This window comes from Rosa rugosa, chromosome 2, assembly GCF_958449725.1.
Source record: "Rosa rugosa chromosome 2, drRosRugo1.1, whole genome shotgun sequence".
Classification (NCBI taxonomy): domain Eukaryota; kingdom Viridiplantae; phylum Streptophyta; class Magnoliopsida; order Rosales; family Rosaceae; genus Rosa; species Rosa rugosa.
The window spans coordinates 70,577,488-70,597,270 of NC_084821.1; the positions used below are offsets into that span (position 1 = coordinate 70,577,488).

General features: G+C 41.0%; 1 protein-coding gene across 1 annotated transcript; it reads right to left on the bottom strand.

Moving 5' to 3' along the window:
• Positions 1–3,554, bottom strand: LOC133729831 (cysteine-rich receptor-like protein kinase 10). The gene is made up of 7 exons (XM_062157404.1): positions 2,617–3,554; positions 1,865–1,999; positions 1,649–1,770; positions 1,269–1,479; positions 917–1,154; positions 655–805; positions 1–567 (listed from the first exon to the last, which is right to left on the bottom strand). Exons 1-7 carry the CDS (start codon positions 3,404–3,406, stop codon positions 241–243), a joined length of 1,974 nt encoding a protein of 657 aa, XP_062013388.1. The 5' UTR covers positions 3,407–3,554; the 3' UTR covers positions 1–240.
• Positions 3,555–19,783: the final 16,229 nt, after the last annotated feature.

Consider the following 19,783-nt stretch of genomic DNA (forward strand, 5'->3'; position numbering starts at 1 on the left):
TGGTTAAAAGAGAGATTATAATTCATAGCTTCAGCTAGTCATTATCAATGTGAACAGAACTACCTATGGGGTAGCTATCACATCTGAGCAGAATTCTACATCTTTGGTGGTTATTGACTTTGGGATGCCAAAATTTAAAGAACATGCACATCCTAAATAAGTATATGCCACAACTAATTCCAGTTTCATCCTCAAAGAAAATATAAACAGATATTACAACAGAAGGGTGCCTTAATTACTTTATCGAGGATATACTTCAGTGATTGATCCTTCATAAACCGATGGACTTGACTTGCTGATAGACTGATCATACTCCAGCGGTATCTTTGGCATGAACTCCGATCTAGTCCTATGGAAAAATGCTGGCTCTTGAGGTAATGGTAGAGAAACAGAGTAGCTGTTGAGCATAAGAACTAGTGATTGCATTGTAGGTCTGTCAGCCGGATCTTCCTGAACACAAAGTAAGCCAATGTGGATACATCTGATAACTTCATTCCTAGAATAAGAATCTCTCAGACATGGATCCAAAAATTCCAAAGGAGTTCCATCCCTCCATAGTTTCCAAGCCTGCATAAGTTCATAAATTTACTTTAGGTTATTCTGTTGGCAACTTAGCAAAGAAGAGCAAAACTGGAGTTTTTAGCTTAAGCTTACATGGCTCACGAGGTCCTCAGCTGCATCTGTTTGGAAGAAGTAACTATTCTTCTTGCCACTGATAATTTCTAGAACTAAGACACCAAAACTATAGATATCGGACTTGATAGAAAATTGTCCATGCATTGCATATTCTGGAGACATGTAACCACTGCAAGTAGAATCATCAGTGAAGAAATATTAGCAAAATGGTAAATGCAGAGAGCATGAACAAGGATTCTACAATCATATACAAAAAGGCAATTTATGAATGGGAACTTACTATGTTCCAACAATTCTATTTGTGTTTGCTTGAGTTTGATCAACGCCGAAAATCCTCGCCATGCCAAAATCAGATATTTTTGGATGCATTTCCCCATCTAACAATATATTGCTGGCTTTAAGATCACGATGTATAATTCTTAGCCGGGAGTCTTCATGTAGATACATAATTCCTCGGGCAATCCCTGCAATAATTTTGTAACGTCTCGACCAATCCAGTTGTCCTTGTTTCTCAGGGTCTGCAAATCATCAAAATCAAGTAAACAAGTTATCATCAAGGAACTAATATCAAATCAATGTTGAAGTAATGCTGTTCCACTACGATAGATTATCAGATGCTTCAGTGTACAGACCAAATAGAATATAGTCGAGGCTTTTGTTGGGGACGTATTCATAAACAAGCATCTTTTCTTCCCCTTCCAAGCAAAATCCCAATAGCCTGACCAGATTTCGGTGTTGAAGCTTGGCTACCAGTACCATCTCATTCTTAAATTCTTGTGCACCTTGGCCAGAGTTCCTTGATAGCCTCTTGACAGCTATTTCTTGACCATCAGAAAGCAAACCCTGAGATCAAACTTTAATCAGCCAATGGATTCGTCATTCTTGCACAACATTTTTAGATTACAGCCTTGAAACCTTCTAGGTTCTCAAGCTATTCAGATTTAAGGTTTTTTTGATTCATGGACATGAAATTGAAACTTCCTAGACCATAATGATCGGCGCATTTATATACCTTGTAGACTTGACCAAATCCACCTTCGCCTAACTTGTTATCATCAGAGAAATTGTTTGTAGCAGCTTCAATGGTACCAAAATCAAATTGCAAAGACTCTACACTAGAAATGTCATTCACACCTGCACGATAAATCAATAAATCCACTGAACTTTTAGAAGACTTGATTCCAGGAGAAATCCAAAAGCAAAGTAAAACTGTAATCAAAATCATTACTTGTTTCTGGTACTGCATTGTACTTCTTTTTTGCCCTCTTAGTAATGAGGCAGTAGCCGATCACAAAAAGCACCAAAGAGGCTGCAATTGGAACGGCAATGGCCACAATCAATTTCCAGGAGGTTTTGCTCTTCCCTGCATAAAGAACAACACTTCAGACTCATAAAACAGAAAATGCAGAAAGTGATGAGTAGAAACGAGTCACAAACCCAATTGGCAAAAAATTGATTTAACAATTCCTAATCCTACCCACATCAATCCCTCCCTTTACTAATCCTCAATGGTTAGGCATAATTCAACCACTATGTAACCTAAATCATTCCAATTCCAAACGGGCCAATACTTCTCTCACAACTCACCACCAAGGTCAATGACAATCGATTTTCCAACAATTAATAAAGACATCATTTTCTAAAGTTCTAAACTTTTAATATAAATTTGGGAACTTTAATTAGGCAATCTAACTATAGATTTTTAAATCAAACAAAACTTTCGAAACATGTGATGCTCCCAATTTTTCATCTATTAAAAGTTGGGAACTTTAGCCAATCTAACACACTATAGATTCTTAAATCAAACAAAACTTCCATAACATGTGATGCTCCGAATTTTTCATCCCATCGAGTACTTAAAAATCTAGAACATCTCGGCCCTATTTCAAAAAAAAAAAAAAAAAAAAAAACTAGAACATCTCATGTTTCGAACAAGCATGATCTAGATGAATCTAATTTTTAATAGTGGCCGAACTTTACCTTTACTCACTGAGCTCGGCGGAGAAAGAGGCCGAGCCCCTGGCGCCGGCGCCGGTGCTGACGTCGAGTTATAAAAGGGATAAACTTCATACCTAACATTACAACTCGGATACAGAACTCGTCCCCCTTGCTTCCCGCCGCAGCAACCCGGCAACTGCGATATGGCTCCTACAAGACACCGATTGCAATCAGAACTAGACAAGTCCTGCGTGCACTGCCCTAAGCTGTACAAGCTAATCAACTCCGTGAAGGTCGCCTCTCTCGTCGCGAACTTATCGCCGCCGTTCGAAGCCGCCGTGGCCACCTCCTTCATACTCGCCGCCAAAACCTGGTTGAACCGGTTCGGTTCGCTGCTGATGTTACCCGTGTTCCACATGAACACCCCCGGCGACTCAGTGGCGACGGAGAAGAAGGACTTGTTGGAGTAACGTAGCAGGCAGTCGTCGTACCATATCACAACATCTTTCTCGACCGGGCAGCGCTGCACGATCTCGGCGGTTGCGGTGGTCACGCAGGACTTGCAAGCGGTGGTGGTGACGTCACCGCGGCAGAGGAAGAGGCCGTAGACGGTTTCGTTAGGGGTACGGCCGGAGGTGGCGTTGTAGAAGCCGGTGTCGCGTGTGGCGTTGGAGGAGAGAGTGGAGAAGAGGTGGTTGAGGTTGGACTGGAAGGTGGAGTTTGGGGTGAAGACGGTGGTGTTGGGGCAGCTATGGTAGAGGTAGTCGGCTTTTGTAGTTGGAAAGCTTAGCAGGGTGACCACTGAAAGGAAGAGAAGGATCACTTCTGCCATGTTAATTCAGCTCTATCTGCTTGCTTTTGCCTTTGGATTTGTAAGCGTATAGATCATGTATATTATCATTGTATAACCAGCGTGTGTTTGACTTGGGTCTTTAGGACTGGTGGACTTTAATAGCTCTTTGTTGGGATTGGAATGGTCAGAGTTGAAAGATATCTCAGTGGTAATAATCGGAGGAAGAGACAAGGAAATAGAGATTTTGTAAAACGTAACAAGTGGAAGATGGGGACGGGAGTGGAAAGATAATATATAGGTTCCTCTTCTACATACACCATCCGTTATTAGGTGAAAATGAAATGGAGGGACTTCAATGACCCAAACGTTACGCGAGCTATCACGACCCGAAAGTCAAGTCAAGCCAGCTTTTAGTGTCTCACTTGTCCAATATCTCCTTCAATTTACTAGAAAATTACAAAAAGGGGGAAGGCAAAAACCATGTAGAAAAACTGTGTGTTATTTCTATAGAGGCAAAAAAAAAAAAGTGTGTTATTGTTTGTACCCACATTTGCATGTTCACTCGGACATAGCTAATGTGCATGGTTATTGAATGATTTCTAATTACAATGAGCCGCTCAACGAGTAATTGGGCCGGTAGCCAGAAATGTTGGCCGATGGATAATTAGATAGTTCATTTGGTCTAAGTTGAGCCAGATAAAGCTAGGCCTTTAGTTATCGGCCGGCCCGTAGTCATCAATTTGAAAGAGATTTATTGACTAAAAGTCCATCGACCAATTGTTCAAATCACTCTAGTCAGTTTCCAACTTGAACTCAAATTAGGAAGATGATAGTCGATTGACAGAGAAGGCCGATAAGTAATAAAGATGAAATTTGATCAAGTTAGTATTTCAATCGAATTGAAGTTTGTTAGCCGATGAGGAGAGTTCAATCCAAGATAGTCTACTTCAAGATTAATTACAGCCGTTGATGACGACCATCAGAGCCAAAGCAAGATAGAGTCCAGCGTCAAGTGAGCCAACGATAAGTATTGGAGCCAAATCAAGATAGAGTCACTGGGCCAAGAGGAGGCCGAATTCCACTCAACTTCAAAGAGTCAAGAGATCAGTTCAAGTCACAGAGCAGCCAATATAAATAGAAGCATCGACATAAGACATCACACATGCACACAACTCTAGAAACTCAAGCCATCAAGCTTTTCTTGCTCTCGTCTTATCTTTTGCTTAGGTAGAATTTCCGTATATTCCTTAGTTAGTTTGCTCTGCTAGTTACAATTTCAGTTGCTTTACTTTCCTTGTAGCCTAGTATTGATTTTAAATTGTTTACTTTGTTTCATTCAAACAATAGTTAATAATTTTCAACCATTCCAGATTTCAGTTTCGTTGTTGCTATCTTTTATTTGCTTCTAATTGTCTTTATGCTTTATTTGTTTGATCATGTTATTTACTGTTCGTAGTCGCATAGTAGCTATTAATCTTGAAGATTTCATTCGTTACGAGTTCACTTTTACTGTTACTTGTTATTATTTGGATCCAATTGACTTAAGCCCTGTGACCAGACAATTCGTATTCACTCATACTCTCACAACCACACCTAATTCACCCGACCTTCAGCCATCAAGTCCTTGATCCAAAGACAGCGAACTATCGGCCGAGAATCAGTTCCTTCCTCGGCCAACAATTGCTTGATAAGTCAAAATTACGTCTACTACATCCGCAATTACACGCTTGGCCTTCTGGCCGCGTGTTTTCACACCCCGCAATCGATTCATTGAGAAGGACATTTGTTTCTTGATCTCTCGGTTATCTTGGCCGAGGTGATTTTCAGAGGAAACAGTTATAGTAAGATATCTTTAGTCGGTGTGGAACATATGAGTGTGTTAAGTACTTAAATTCTAAAAGATGTTTGGAAATCATGTTCTTAGTATTTTCTATGTAACAAACATTTAAATCTCAAGATAAGTAATCTCTTACAATCAATTTTCAGTAAGTAGTTGTCTCTTTTCAATGTTACAAAAAAATAAAGGTTAAATTCTTATCCGTCTCTCGATATAAGAAGCATCAAATGCGAAGACCATGTAAAGCGCACTTTTGTTTGAAATTGGCCACACACTATAAATTTTTAGATCTTCGAATCAAAATGAACGTAAGTCGGGTTTCTCGCCGACAGTACAGATTGAATAACTAAAATTTTTTGCTACGCAACGTGAAAGCCTTTAGAAACTCGATTTCTTGTAGGGAAGACATATTTGGGTGTTGAAAAGTCTTAATAAAAATCATTATAACAGTCAAATAAAGAAGACTGATATATAGACAAATAAAGAAGATTGATATATAGACAGGAATGAAAGATTGAAAAGAGAAAGTGCACGATGCAATATTAAACGAAATTTGTTTCTAAATTTACACCTGATTTAGGGGAATGGCAGATTTTTCTATATAGAAAGCAAGTCACTTAGGTTTGGAAAGGCCTAGTTGATCAGCTTTTAACATTTGAGCAACCGATAGCATGGTTGGCCTATTTTAGTGGGAAAGCCGACGTGGAGCTTGGGATTGTGGTTGAGATGGAAGGTTGAATTTACGGTGAAGACGGTGGTGTTTGGGCAAATATGGGCGTGGTAGTCGGCTTTTGTGGTGGGAAAGCCGAGCAAGGTAACCATCGGAAGGAAGAGAAGGATCACTTCTGTCATACTTACTTCAGCACTAACTACGCACTAACTCCCTTTAGGTGCTTCGACGGTTGAACTAGCTAGCCCTGTAATATTATGCAATAACAATTACAGGGTGCTTGACTTGGGGTCTTGAAGGATCGTTTAGTCAACCAAGCTGAAGCCAAATCTAAATCTAAATCTTCTTTGTCATTCTCTGAATAATTGAGAGAGAGACATATATATATCTCAGTGGTCAATGTGTTGATGAATTTCGTGGAAGAAATAGGAAGGAGATAAGGAAAGGAAAATGTATTAAACATGAGAACCTATATGGGGACGGGAGTCTTGACCAGAAACAAGGGGGGACCAGTTTTTGCTATTGCTACAGTGTTTTCAGGTTGTAATCTAGGCTTCATGCATCTAAAATCATTTGATAATAGGTGAAGTTGATCTAAGTCCTTATATAAACATACAATTATAAAACTCATAGACAAAGTCCCTATTTTCTTGTATGAGATTCATATACTCCAATCTAAACAGTTTATACGTGGAGCACATCAATGATCAATTAATTGACGGTACGAGTCTACGAGATCGGTTATTGGTTTTGAGGATTTACTGGTTCTAGAAGTACTAACTGAAATGTGAAGCCATTGTTTATGACCTTGACAACATAAGCATGCTAGTTTGGATTACGAACGTTAACATTGATTTCATCTTATTTTCTGTTTCATCTTAGTTAGTCATGTCGTATTGCTCTGCGTCGTAACATAACTTGTTCAATTAGTTAACTCATGCCATATTCACTGGTTTAACCTATTCCATTAAATATGGCATGCTCCTGTTAACATGTTTAGCAAGTTGTGTCATATTTATGTTCATGTCAATCGATAATCAACCCATACCTGTTAACTTCGATCATGCACATCCATTGATCTCGATCTAGCTAGTTGTATGACAATTGTGTCAGACATTTTTTTGAACGCGGGGGGTGTCAGTCCATTGAAGTAAAGTAGGAAACATTACAAGAGATGACTCACCCGGACTCCGGGCAACGACAGAAAGAGTCATGAATGAAAAATCTAAGACAAACCTAGACTAAACAAACATAATGAATCCATGAGATGAAGCTCAAGTGCTGTAGAAACATAGTTCGACACTACTAGGATGGTCCCCGACCAAAGACAAAAGACCATCCCAATTTATTCATGTTCCCTTCGACGTCCCCTATTCGAGGGCACCCATGGGAGTGCATTCCTCAGACTCAGAACCTTTGCCAGAAGACATGTGAACCTCCCTATCAGTAAGGGTTGGTGTTCCCGCAGCCAAACCCGAGCTGCCTTCACCAGAGGAAGGATTTTCCACTGCCTTAAAACTCCTCTTCCTTCGAGGTTTTGGATCCTCAGAAATCAGCTTCTTAGGTTTCAAACCCACTGGTTTTGGATTATTCTTACGCCCAGGAGGACGTCCCAATTTAACCTTCTTTGCCGGAGAAACTAAGATAACCTCGTTCTTACTCTTCAGGGCCAATTCAGGTTCAAAACCAAGATCAACGGCCTCCACCTGAGGAGCCTCCTCAATTGTCTTCTTACGCTTAGAATATTGCATGAGGGCCGTAGAGGATGTTCTCTTCTTCCCACTGAGAGATGGGACCACTACAGCAGCTTGCATGGGCGCACTAGCCCCCTGAACCGGAGATGGGATTTTGGCCAGTTGGGCCGCCAGAGCTGATACCGAGAAACCCTAGAGTGAAGACTTAGCCACGGAAGTAAACAGATTAGGTGCTGTGGACTGAGCCAAAACCTCCGCAAGACTCGGAGCAGCAGACCCCACCAAGCTAGGGTTAGGGTTGGCGCCAACAGAGACCTGCAGCGCTTCCGGAGGGCCACCGCAACCCGACCGCTGATGTTCCATCATACCACAGACCCGGCAGAACCCAACGAGTCTCTCATAGCGGAACCTTACCATCGCAGATGCCCCAGAGGTGAAATCAAAGGTGGATGGAGGGAAAACCTGTTTCACCGGAGACGACAGAGCATGATGGATACGAACCCTAACCGTCGTGCCCTTACGAATCCCAGCCTTGTCCAGATGCATGATCTCCCCTAAGGTAGCACCAATGAGCGCCACAGCGCCCTCAGTAACTAAGGCCGGAGGTAAACCCATAATCTCCACCCATACTGGAAAAGAAGAGATCGGCACTTGCGCCAGATCTTTCAAACCATTGAACTCAGCCATAGCCAGCGCCCATTTTCCAAAAAATCACGGCCCTCCCTCAACCGTCCTTTGACGATCCTCTGGGTTTGAAAACTGAAAAACAAATCGGTCATTGACTGCGCGTGCAGAGAGACGATTGCCAAGCCCCCATAAGGAGGTCATAGTCCCCAAGAAAGCCTTGGGATCAGCCCGACGCTTGGCCGTAACGGAGAGAAGTCTCCCCACCGCGAAGTGATGAGAAGACACAGCAGCAGCACCAGTCGGACCAAAGGATGTCCGGCCATCTTCAGAGATCGCCAAAGCGGCTGCCAGACGAGCGGTAACGTGATCAACCATGGTGGAAGAGAGGAGGATGCCAAGAGAAGAAGATGCGAAGAAGCCCTAGCCAGAAACCCTAGCAGAGCAAAACCCTAGCACCATAAAACTCTCCTTATTTATTATTGTGTCAGACATAATAACCCTTATCTTGTAAAAGTAAAATTACAATTGGAATTGGTTTACTCATTTCATTTCATAACCCCTTTATATAGGGAGAGAATTACAATAGAAAGAACAATTACAATGATGACATTAACTACTGATTGGTCCGTAATCCATGCTGATTGATGGTAATTGCTAATTGCTTGATTCCCTCTCCGTCAATCACTTTGACGAAGGCACATAATGTGTTTTTCCTTTAACACTCCCCCTTGTGCCAAGTCAAAGATGAAATGGTGCATGAGTTGTTGTCTCACTAAAAACCTTGCCAAGTAACAATAAAAACCCTGTGGGACAAAAAATACACATTGGTCGAAGAAAAAGAGCACAACGCACCTTTTACATTTGAGGATGACATGTGTGTGTTAGACTCCCCCTAACGTCTACACCTCCCCCTGATACTTACATTAATCAAGGGAGCTTGGAAAGTCTTCGCATTCCTATGCTTTTCACATGTTTCTCAAATGTGTCCTTAGGCAGTGATTTGGTGAACAAATCTACCACATTCTCCTCAGATCTTACTTGATTCATTTGATTCTCCTCAGACCTTACTTGATTCATTTGAATCTTGAGGAGACCTTGTTGTTGCTAATTGTAGGAAAACTTTGGCGATATGTGTTTTGTATTATCACCCTTGATATATCCTAGCTTCATCTGTTCGATGCAAGCTGCATTATTTTTATTAATGCAAGCATGCTCTTCAGTGGTAGAACTCAAACCACTAGTCCCTCGAATATGTGTGATGATAGCTCTTAACCATACACACTTACGAACCGCCTCATGTAGAGTAATGATCTCTGAGTGGTTCGAGAAGGTAGCCACATGGGTTTGCTTGGTTGATCTCCAAGATATCGTCGTGTTCCCAATGGTAAATACATAACCAGTTTTGGGAACGATCTTTATGTGGGTCAGAGAGATACCCAGTATCAGCAAAACCAAACAAAACGTCATTTAGCGTTTCGGTGTAGGGAGTGGCGCTTTCTCCATCAACATTTCCTTTAGGGATTGCAGTTCCATCTGCGGTCCCTCTTGTCTCTCTGTAGGGAAAGAACAGTCCCAAGTCAATGGTTCCTTTTAGGTATCGAAAATGTTCTTGATACCATTCCAGTGACGCTGCGTTGGCGCTGAGCTAAATCTAGCTAACAAGTTCACTGAGAATGCAATGTCTGGTCGAGTACATTGGGCTAAGTACAATAATGCGCCTATTGCACTTAGATAGGGAATTTCAGCTCCCAACACCTCTTCATCATCTTCCTTTGGACGAAATGGATATTTCCTTGCATCCAAGATTCGACCGATCATGGGAGTGCTAGCAGGATGCGCTTTGTCCATGTTATATCGCCTGAATTTTGGACATATGCAAACTGGTGGATTAGTATTCCACAAACTCGGTGTTCTAGTTCAAGGCCTAGATAGAATCGAGTTTTCCCAAGATCCTTCATCTCAAATTCGGATTTCAAGTAGCTCGTGGTTTCTCTTATTTCATCCAGAGTACCTATTATGTTCATATCATCGACATATACAGCTACAATTGCAAATCCGGAACTTGTTTTCTTTATGAATACGCAGGGGCATACTTCATCGTTCTTATATCCCTTTCCAATCAAGTAGTCACTTAGACGGGTATACCACATCAGCCCGGATTGTTTCATTCCGTAAAGTGAGCGTTTCAACTTAATTGCAAACGCACTCTGTGGTTTAGAGTCACTTGACTTGGGTAATGTAAGGCCATCAAGCACTTTCATATATATATATATATATATATATATATATATATATATATATATATATATATCTCTGAATCTAGATCCCCATAGAGATATGTAGTAACCACATCCATGAGCTGCATTTCCAGTCCTTCGAAAATTACTAAGCTAACTAAGTAGCGGAACGTTATAACGTCCATTACGGGAGAGTATGTCTCCTCGTAGTCAATTCCAGGGCGTTGTGAGAAACCTTACTCCACAAGGCGAGCCTTGTACCTCAAAACTTCATTATTCTCATTACGCTTTTTGACAAAGACCCAATTATGTCCTACAGGCTTTACATTTGGTGGGGTTAGCACTACCGGACCAAATACCTGTCTCTTTGTCAGAGAATCTAATTCTGCCTGGATTGTTTCTTTCCATTTAGGCCAATCTGCTCTTTGTTGACATTTTGCAACAGAGCGTGGTTCGATATCATCGTGCTCTATGATTCCTTGAGCAACAGTACATATCATCAATGTGTATGGAAGATCTTTCTATCAACTCATACGCACTCTCATAATCCTCTGAGATTTCTTTGTTCTCTGGAATCATTTTTAACATCGGAGCGTCCTCCAGTATTGATTCATGGACATAACCATAATCAGAGACAATCTCATGAGAGGGATTCTATACATTGATGATTGGTTTGTGCCTTACTCACCCTCTTCTTCCTTGGGTGAGTGTCAATCGAACCAAGTGGCCTCCCCCTCTTCCTTGGGGAGCCACGGCCTCGACCACACCTCCACTAAGTGCGGTTGCAGTGCCTCTATCTACGGCACCGTGCCCTTTGTTGGGGACTTCTAACCTTGCAGACACATTTGCAGCTGGTATATGTGATCTCGTTACTTTTGCGATATCAGTAAACGCATCAGGCATCGAATCTGCTACGTTCTGAAGATCGATTATTCTTTTCACTTCACTTTCACTTTGTGAAGTGCGGGGATCAAAATGAGATAGAGTGGGGACAAACCACGACAATTCCTGTCGTTCCCTTGGAAAATCTTTTTTCCTATCTCCCCCTAACGACGGGAAGACTGTCTCATCAAAGTGACAATTCGCAAATCTAGCGGTAAAGAGATCGCCTGTCAAGGGTTCCAAATAGCGGATGATTGTTGGGGATTCGTATCCAACATAAATACTTAATCGTCTCTGAGGACCCATTTTGGTGCGCTGTGGGGGCGCAATAGGCACATATACTGCGCAACCAAATATGCATAAGTGTGAAATGTCAGGCTCATATCCAGTTACCAACTGGTACGCAGAAAATGGTTGGCTAGCTATGGGTCTGAAACGAATAAGTAAAGCTGCGTGCAATATTGAATAACCCCATGCAGATATAGGCAGGTTGGTGCGCATAACCAATGCCCTAGTGACTTGGATACACATTTACGCAAGCGTACATATCATTGTCAAGATAGGGAAATATTATGCCCAAAGTTTATCGTACCACGGGGATTAGTGGCTAACCCACAATCCTTGGGTAATCGGAAATAAAGACACTTAACAAACAAAGAAAAGAAAAAGAAAATAAATAAAAATGTTAATCTAAGGCACCAAGCCCTAGCAATGCTCGGTTTTGGTTCTCACCAAAGCCTAATCAAAACTAAGAGCCTAGTGGTGGATATGCACAAATGAGTGGAAGATTTCAATATTTGGGAGTTGATTTCAACTTAACAAAAAGATAATGAATGTAAAGCAATAAAAATAAAAATGAAATGTAAACAATAAAAATGAGAATGTCGGGTGTTAGGGAGGCTCCTTCACCCAAATTCTATGTGTCGGAAGCTAATCTAATGTAGATGCAAATTCCTACTTTGGCGGTAGTCGTATCCAAGGCGGTTCAAGGCTCAAGGACCGAAATTCCCTTTCATGGTATTCCTACTCCGGTTCAAGGGCCGTAGGAACTCACTTGGCATGAATTAGAGCCGGTTCAAGGGTCACTAATTCACATCAAGAGGCGTAGAGATCGAGGAATTAGACTACTAAGCGACCCGCCCGCGCAATCACGCAACGGGTGTAAATCACCATGCTTATAACCCCTCGAATATGAAATTGAAGGTTTCTAGCTTAGGAATTAGAGGGGGTCAAGCCTCTAACTCCGTCCTAGACATGCTCAAAATACACACCCTAGAGTTGACTAGGCTCCTAGACATGCATTTTAACCCAACAAAAATAGATATAAGCATCCATCATATGAAAATTGCATCATTACATTAAATTAAACATCTTTTACACAAAATTTGGGTTAGGGATACAACCCTAAAACCCAACAAGAAAATTACTCACAACCCATAATTATAGACATCAAAACTACAAAATTCAAAGAGAAAAGAAAAGAGAAGTGTGGGAGAAAACAAGATTAATCACAAATAGCTAAAAAGCTAGCATGACTAGTCTTGAATTACAACTCCCACAATTACCCAAGTCTTTGATGAATCCTTGAAGCTTTGGGTGAGTAATTCTTCAATTCTCTAAAATAAAACCAACAAAAATCTGGAAAATAGTGAAGGAGGGGAGGAAGGGCAGCAACCCTCCCCAAGCTGCCTCTGTTTTGGTGCGGCTGCTGCGTGTTCTCTCTTGCGGCCTGTAGGTAGAGATGCTATATATAGGGATAATTAGGTCACAGTCCGTGTGTCAAAAGGAGAGAGGATGGCCAGATGATATTGATGGGTTGAATTAAATGGGGTGAGTGGCTCATGATCGCTTAGAGGGGGAAAGGAAATAAGGACTGCCACGTGGCAGCATGTAACTGGACAAAGATAAAAGAAAGAGAAAGACATAAAAGAAGAAGAAGAATGAAGGAGCACGTGCAGCCCTATGTTGTTAATTAAGCATTTGCTTAATTAACAAATCTCCACCATTTCTTCTTTCTTTCTTTCTCTGTTTTGTTTTTTTTTTTTTTTTTTTTCTCTTTCCTTCTTTTTCTTCTCTTCTTCTCTTCTTCTTTTGCTTTCTCTCTCAGCACAAATCAATGATTTTCACATATTTTCTTGCATTGATCCGTTGACCATTGTTGACTTTTCCTTCTTTTGTCGATAATTTCAATTAGCTCCAATTTCGCCTCATTTTCTCACGATTTCCGTAACTCCGCTTATTTTCTATAAAATAAATAAAAGTTGATTAATTACATAATAATTAACTTGAGGATTAACTTATTTCTCGTGTTTTAGATACAATTACATGCATCGAAATGCGTGTAATCACCTAGCCACCATCTGTAGCCTTTTGATGGTGGCTTCTGCGAGACCATTTTGTGTATGCACATGGGGTACAGGATGCTCTACATCGATCCCAATAGGCATGCAATATTCATCAAATGCTTTTGATGTAAACTCTCCAGCGTTATCAAGCATTATAGACTTGATAGGGTGATCAGGGTGGTGAGCCCTTAAACGTATAATCTGTGCTAGGAGTTTTGCAGCATTTCTTGTGGACAATAAAGCGACATGTGACCAGTGTGTCGAAGCATCTACCAGAACCATAAAGTACTTGAATGGTCCGCATTCTGGATGGATAGGTCCACAGATATGTCCTTGTATCCTTTGTAAGAATGGAATGTTTTATGTTATATCTTTAGCATAGGGAGGTCTCGATCCTGTTTTTGCTAAAGAGCAGGCTTTGCAAAACGAGTGATGTGCCTTTGAGATAGTCAATGAGGCATAATGGGAGGGAGGTAGTGCTTCTAGTACTTCAGAAGGCAATGACTGCATTTGAGCAATACTAGAACCGACAGCTTGCAGTGTGACGGATTTTTGTCCCATTTTATGTTTCACTCGAAAGAAGGGATGTCCATATGAGTTTTTTAAAATACGAATCATCATGTCACGACCGGGGTGCCCTAGGCGGTCATGCCAAAGCCTGTATGAGTCAGTGTCCCACATTTCATTATGGGTGACAATCTAGGATTCAATGATCCGAATCGTAGTGAGGTACAGTCCACTAGATTGACTCATGAGTTTCTTGATTACACGCATTTTTATGCGTATAATTATATCTAAAACACTAAAATAAGTTAGTCACCAAGTCAATTATTATGTAATTAATCTATTTTTATTATTTTGTAGAAAATAAGCGGAATTGCGGAAACCGAGACAAAATTGTGCGAAATTGTGTAAATTGAAGTATTCCGACAAATGAGCTAAATTGTCGACATGGTCAACCATGGTTAATGCAAGCTAGGGAGTATGATGATGTGTGCGAAAGTCCTAAGATCACTAAGGGGAGAAAAATATATATATATATATATATATATATATATTTATTTATTTAATCAAACATTTATTTAATTAAACATTTGTTTGATTAAATAAAGGAAGCACGAAGTAGCTTTGCAGCCTTGCTAATTATGCTTCCAATTATGCTTCTTGTTAGTTGCACGTGTCGCAAACCAAGGAAGCCATCCACCCATTGATTGACACGTGCCTACCTCATCTCTTCCTTTATCAAACAGACCAGCCACTTCAATTATTAACCGATTCTCACCTCTCTCTTGAGTATATATAGCCCACGACCTATTCTCCTCTGGGGGGGGGGGAGAACCCTAGAGAAACAGTAGACGCACCACTCACCAAAACAGAGGCAGCCCTTTGGGCTGCTCTCTTCTCTCATCTTCTCCTCCATTTTTCCTCTTTTCTTTAGTTTTATTTTAGGGATTTCAAGGATTTACTCACCAAAAGCTTCAAGAATCTATCAAATGGCTCAACCTCTACAAGATTCAATATTTGGGTATTTTGTGGGAGTTATAATTCAAGACTAGTCATGCTAGCTTTTTAGCTATTTATGATTATTCTTGTTTTCTCCTACACTTCTCTTCTCTTTTGTATTTGAATTTTGTAATTTTGATGTCTATGATTATGGGTTGTGAGTAATTTCCTTGTTGGGGGTTAGGGTTGTGTCCCTAACTCAAATTTTGTGTAAAAGATGTTTAATTTAATGTAATGATGCAATTTTCATATGATGGATGCTTATATCTATTTTTGTTGGGTTAAAATGCATGTCTAGGAGCCTAGTCAACTCTAGGGTGTGTATTTTGAGCATGTCTAGTACGGAGTTAGAGGCTTGACCCCCTCTAATTCCTAAGCTAGAAACCTTCAATTTCGTATTCGAGGGGTTATAAGCATGGTGATTTACACCCGTTGCGTGATTGCGCGGGCGAGTTGCTTAGTAGTCTAATTCCTCGATCTCTACGCCTCTTGATGTGAATTAGTGACCCTTGAACCGGCTCTAATTCATGCCAAGTGAGTCCCTACGGCCCTTGAACCGGAGTAGGAATACCATGAAAGGGAATTTCGGTCCTTGAGCCTTGAACCGCCTTGGATACGACTACCGCCAAAATAGGAAATTTGCATCTATATTAGATTAGCTTCCGACACATGAAATTGGGTGAAGGAACCTCCCTAACACCCGACATTCCCATTTATTTGGTTACACTTTTATTAATTTATTTGCATTTTTATTAATTGCTTTACATTTCATTATATTTTTGTTAATCTAAAATCCTCTCTCAAAATATTGAACTCTTCCACTCATTTGTGCATATCCACCACTAGGCTCTTAGTTTTGATTAGGCTTTGGTGAGTGTTTGGCTCCAATTTTGCTGCAGCTGGTCAACAGTCTCTTTTCTTGCGCGGGCGTGCCAGCACCGTTCGGGTGCGGTCGTCGGGGGTGTCCCTTGACCTGACTTCTATCAAGCGATTGTAGACGAGGAGAACACCAACCTCGTCGTGGGATTCTTTGTGCCTCGTGGTGAGGACTTTGCTGAAGTTTCTTCTTGTTCACAAGTCGATACTCAATATTGCAGATTGAGCAGAGCGAAATCACCGGGAAGTATTGAGATCTTGCTAAAGCGTGACTTTAGCTTGGCTGGGTTGCTAGGGCGTTACCCTTGCTTGGCTGGTTCTGTAACCGTTGTGGTAGCGGCACTACCGTCGGCTCCCGAGGAGACTAGGACCGAAGCACGTTGACAGAGGGTTTGGTGGCACTGAAAGTCGGCTTCTGAGAAGACTAGGACTAGGAGTGTGATCACCGGTAAGAGAAAGAGAAAGAGAGGGAGAGGAGTTGCTCTTAGAGAGGTTTGCTCTAGAGAGAACTTAGATCATCTTAGAGATGTTGTTGTTGAATGTGAATGTGTGTCTTAGAATGAGAGGAGAATGTGTTTATATAGGGAAGAAAAAGAAGAGTGAAATGATGAGTGGAAGAAAAATAATGAAAGTAGATCTAAGTTCACTTGTAAAATATGGAAAAGATAGAGAAAAGATGAAATGAAAGCAAAGCATGAAGGTGCAGCAACATGGAAGTGGTGATGATCTATTAAAGAGATTGTAGAAGAAAAATATATCCAAGGAAAAAGAGAAAAGCATCTAGCTTTCTTCATGTGGGTAGGAAACATGAACATGTGAATATTGAGCTGGTTTTAGGTCAGTTTCTGCCCCTTTATTCCTTCAATTATTTCTCCAACAAGACTTCATTATATGCCTTCGACTTCTTCTTATGAAATGTTCCACTATGAGTGTAGATCATCCTGACAAATTTTCAGATTTTTATTCCATGTGGTTGGGCCGAAAATGCTGCTGGACCTCTTACAGGTCCAGTTTTCCAGTTTTGCTTCTGTAGAAAATTGGGCTGATTGTTTGAAGGCCTTCCACTCAAAAAAAGCTCTTGCACTCTTCATAAGAAATGATCCTTGGTCTGTCTAGAATGGATCTGGAAAGTTTCAGCACATTTCGATTTCATTTGGTTAGTCTGCCACCCCTCCTTCCTTGTCTAGCTCGGTTTTTTTCTAGCCGAAGTAGGAAAATGTGCTAAAGTTGACTTTTCATGTTTACATGCTTCCATGCTTCCATAATAGGCTTTATTTAGCCTCTAAATATATATTTTGAATTTGTCGACAATATATAGCTTGAGCCACTGACATTGGCTCAATTTCTCCAAGACGTGCCTTGTCAGGCCAAAATGTTCATTTTGGGTCCAAACATTGCCCCCCAGACCTCGAAGTCAAAAGGTCTTCGTCTTGACTGAAGAGGTCTTGAATCAGCACTGCTCTTATAATGTCGTTGCTCCAAAGCCACTTGTATTGACTTGACTAAAATTACTTGAACAAGTGGCCTCTCTCCCTCTTAATTATACATAGTGAGCATACATATATTAATCGCCAGTCTTCCTTAGCGAACTATCCTTTGCGAGGCCATGTAATTAAAACCACTTCACTGCCAACAATTCGCAACCCAGCTTTCGCCACAATTATTGGAAAAAATATTGAGTTGACCTCCTCCACTGCTAATACCATACTAGGCATATTAAATGCCTCTTGTATATGTGCCCAGACCAATACCAATGACCTCTTAAGTATATTAGCAAGTTCCAGCCACTATTAGGCAAGAACACAATTTTTTGCATCCTCCGCGACGCACAAATTTGAAACTCTTTTTGTATTTTTGTATTTATTTTAATAAGACATTGTGAATCAAGGTTTAGACATGCGGCCCAAGTATAGTCGTCTAGACACAAATTTTCTTTCAAATCCTTTGGGCAACCTTACTGAAATGGCCAGATGGGGGAGGGCGAACAAGAGAGGCAGAATCCATTTTGGCATGAGCTACTCCCACATAGTGGTTTAGACCCATTTGCATGCACTTTTGGATTCAAGAACCTGTCATGAACGTTGTCCCCTTTCTAGACACCATTTCACATAGGCTATACTTACTAAGATAAGAAAGGTCATAAGTGTGAAGACAGTTTAACAAGTGTTAATAAAAGCCGCTCTTAACCTTAAGGGACCTGAACTAGGCACCAATAAGGAGTTTAGACCAATATTAACAAAAGAAACTTCACCTATCCCGTTATGATTCACAAACCCTTACCAAATTCAACCCTTTTTTTTTTTTTTTTTTTTTTTTAATGAAAAGAAAACTAGAAACGAAAAATTAACAGAAAATTAAAAGCAAAGAAAGAAAGAAGCTAGCAGCACCATGTTTGGCTAACCTCTAGAAGACCACGGGGGAGGCCATGTATGCTTCATTCCAAGCTCCGATGTATCAAAATTTGTAGGGTAAAAATTTCTCCTGTGAGAGCTTGTAGGAAAAGAACAAAAATACTTCTCGTTGAAGAATTTGGAAAAATTTGGCTCGTAGGAGGAGTAATCTTGCCCCCCAAGTATCTTTGTTGGTTGGCGAAACATGATCTTCAATTGCACTTTTGGAGATGAAGATGTTCCAAGATCGGCTTTGTCGCCAACTACCATGTCATAGAACATGGTGTCTTCAGGATTAGCCACAGATTGACCATTATAGACGACCACTTGCTGGTCTGAATTCTCCACATCAAGAGCTTCACTTACTGGATAATTGTAAACAAGAGTTAACTTGTATTGATGATACTCAAATTTACAGTTGCGAAGGACAACTTGGCCACTAGAATAATTGTTCTGGCCATTCATGCAACGTGGGTTGTAGATGTGCCCTCCACATATATCAAAGCCACCGCTTGGCCTTGAAGAATATATGAAGAACTTCAAGTTGAATTGATTAATAAAGCCACAGATTGGCTTCTGTAGACCACAACTTAATTGATAATTAAGATGACCTTCTCCATGCACAGCCTCTGTGTAAGGCTGTGACTCACCAGTGAGACCCTTAGGTTGATTGCCACCTATAGGCAAGTTAGTCTCAGAAATGACCTCTTCGCGAGCAGCTTCTTGATGTTCCAATTTGTCTTGATGCGAACTGACTTGAGTAGCCAAGCTGGAACCTTCTTTGCGCAAGGTCGCGAACTCCGATGAGGTCTGTTTGTGCTGGGTCGCAACGACATTCATCGACTGCTGGTGGTTTTCTTGGGCTGGTTGGGTCACGTCGGCCAGCTGCTCCCAAGTCTGCCGCGACTCTTGTTGGGCTGATTGGAAAAGTTCATCCATCCTCTTTTGCTGCGCCGCCAGGACCTTTTTCAAATTCGCATAATACGAAGCAGTGTTCTGTTGAAAGATAGCAAGTCGCTCCTCTATGCTCGCATTCTCCGGAATGGGAATGGGCACATAGCCTTCTATCGTTGCCATGACTTCAGGAATTTCTTTTGGTAAAGATTTTCCTCTGGCATCCCAATGATGGTGAACACAAAAAGACTCTGGTGTAGTCCCACCGGGTGTGCCAAAATGTTTGTTTTGAAGGCCGGTGGTTGAATGTGCTTGTCCCACTGGGCGTGCCAAAATGTTTGTTTTGAAGCCCGGTGGTTGAATGTCTTCAAGAAAAGAAAAAAAATTCTAACCTTGTCCCACTGGGCGTGCCAAAATGTTTTGGCTCCAATTTTGCTGCAGCTGGTCAACAGTCTCTTTTC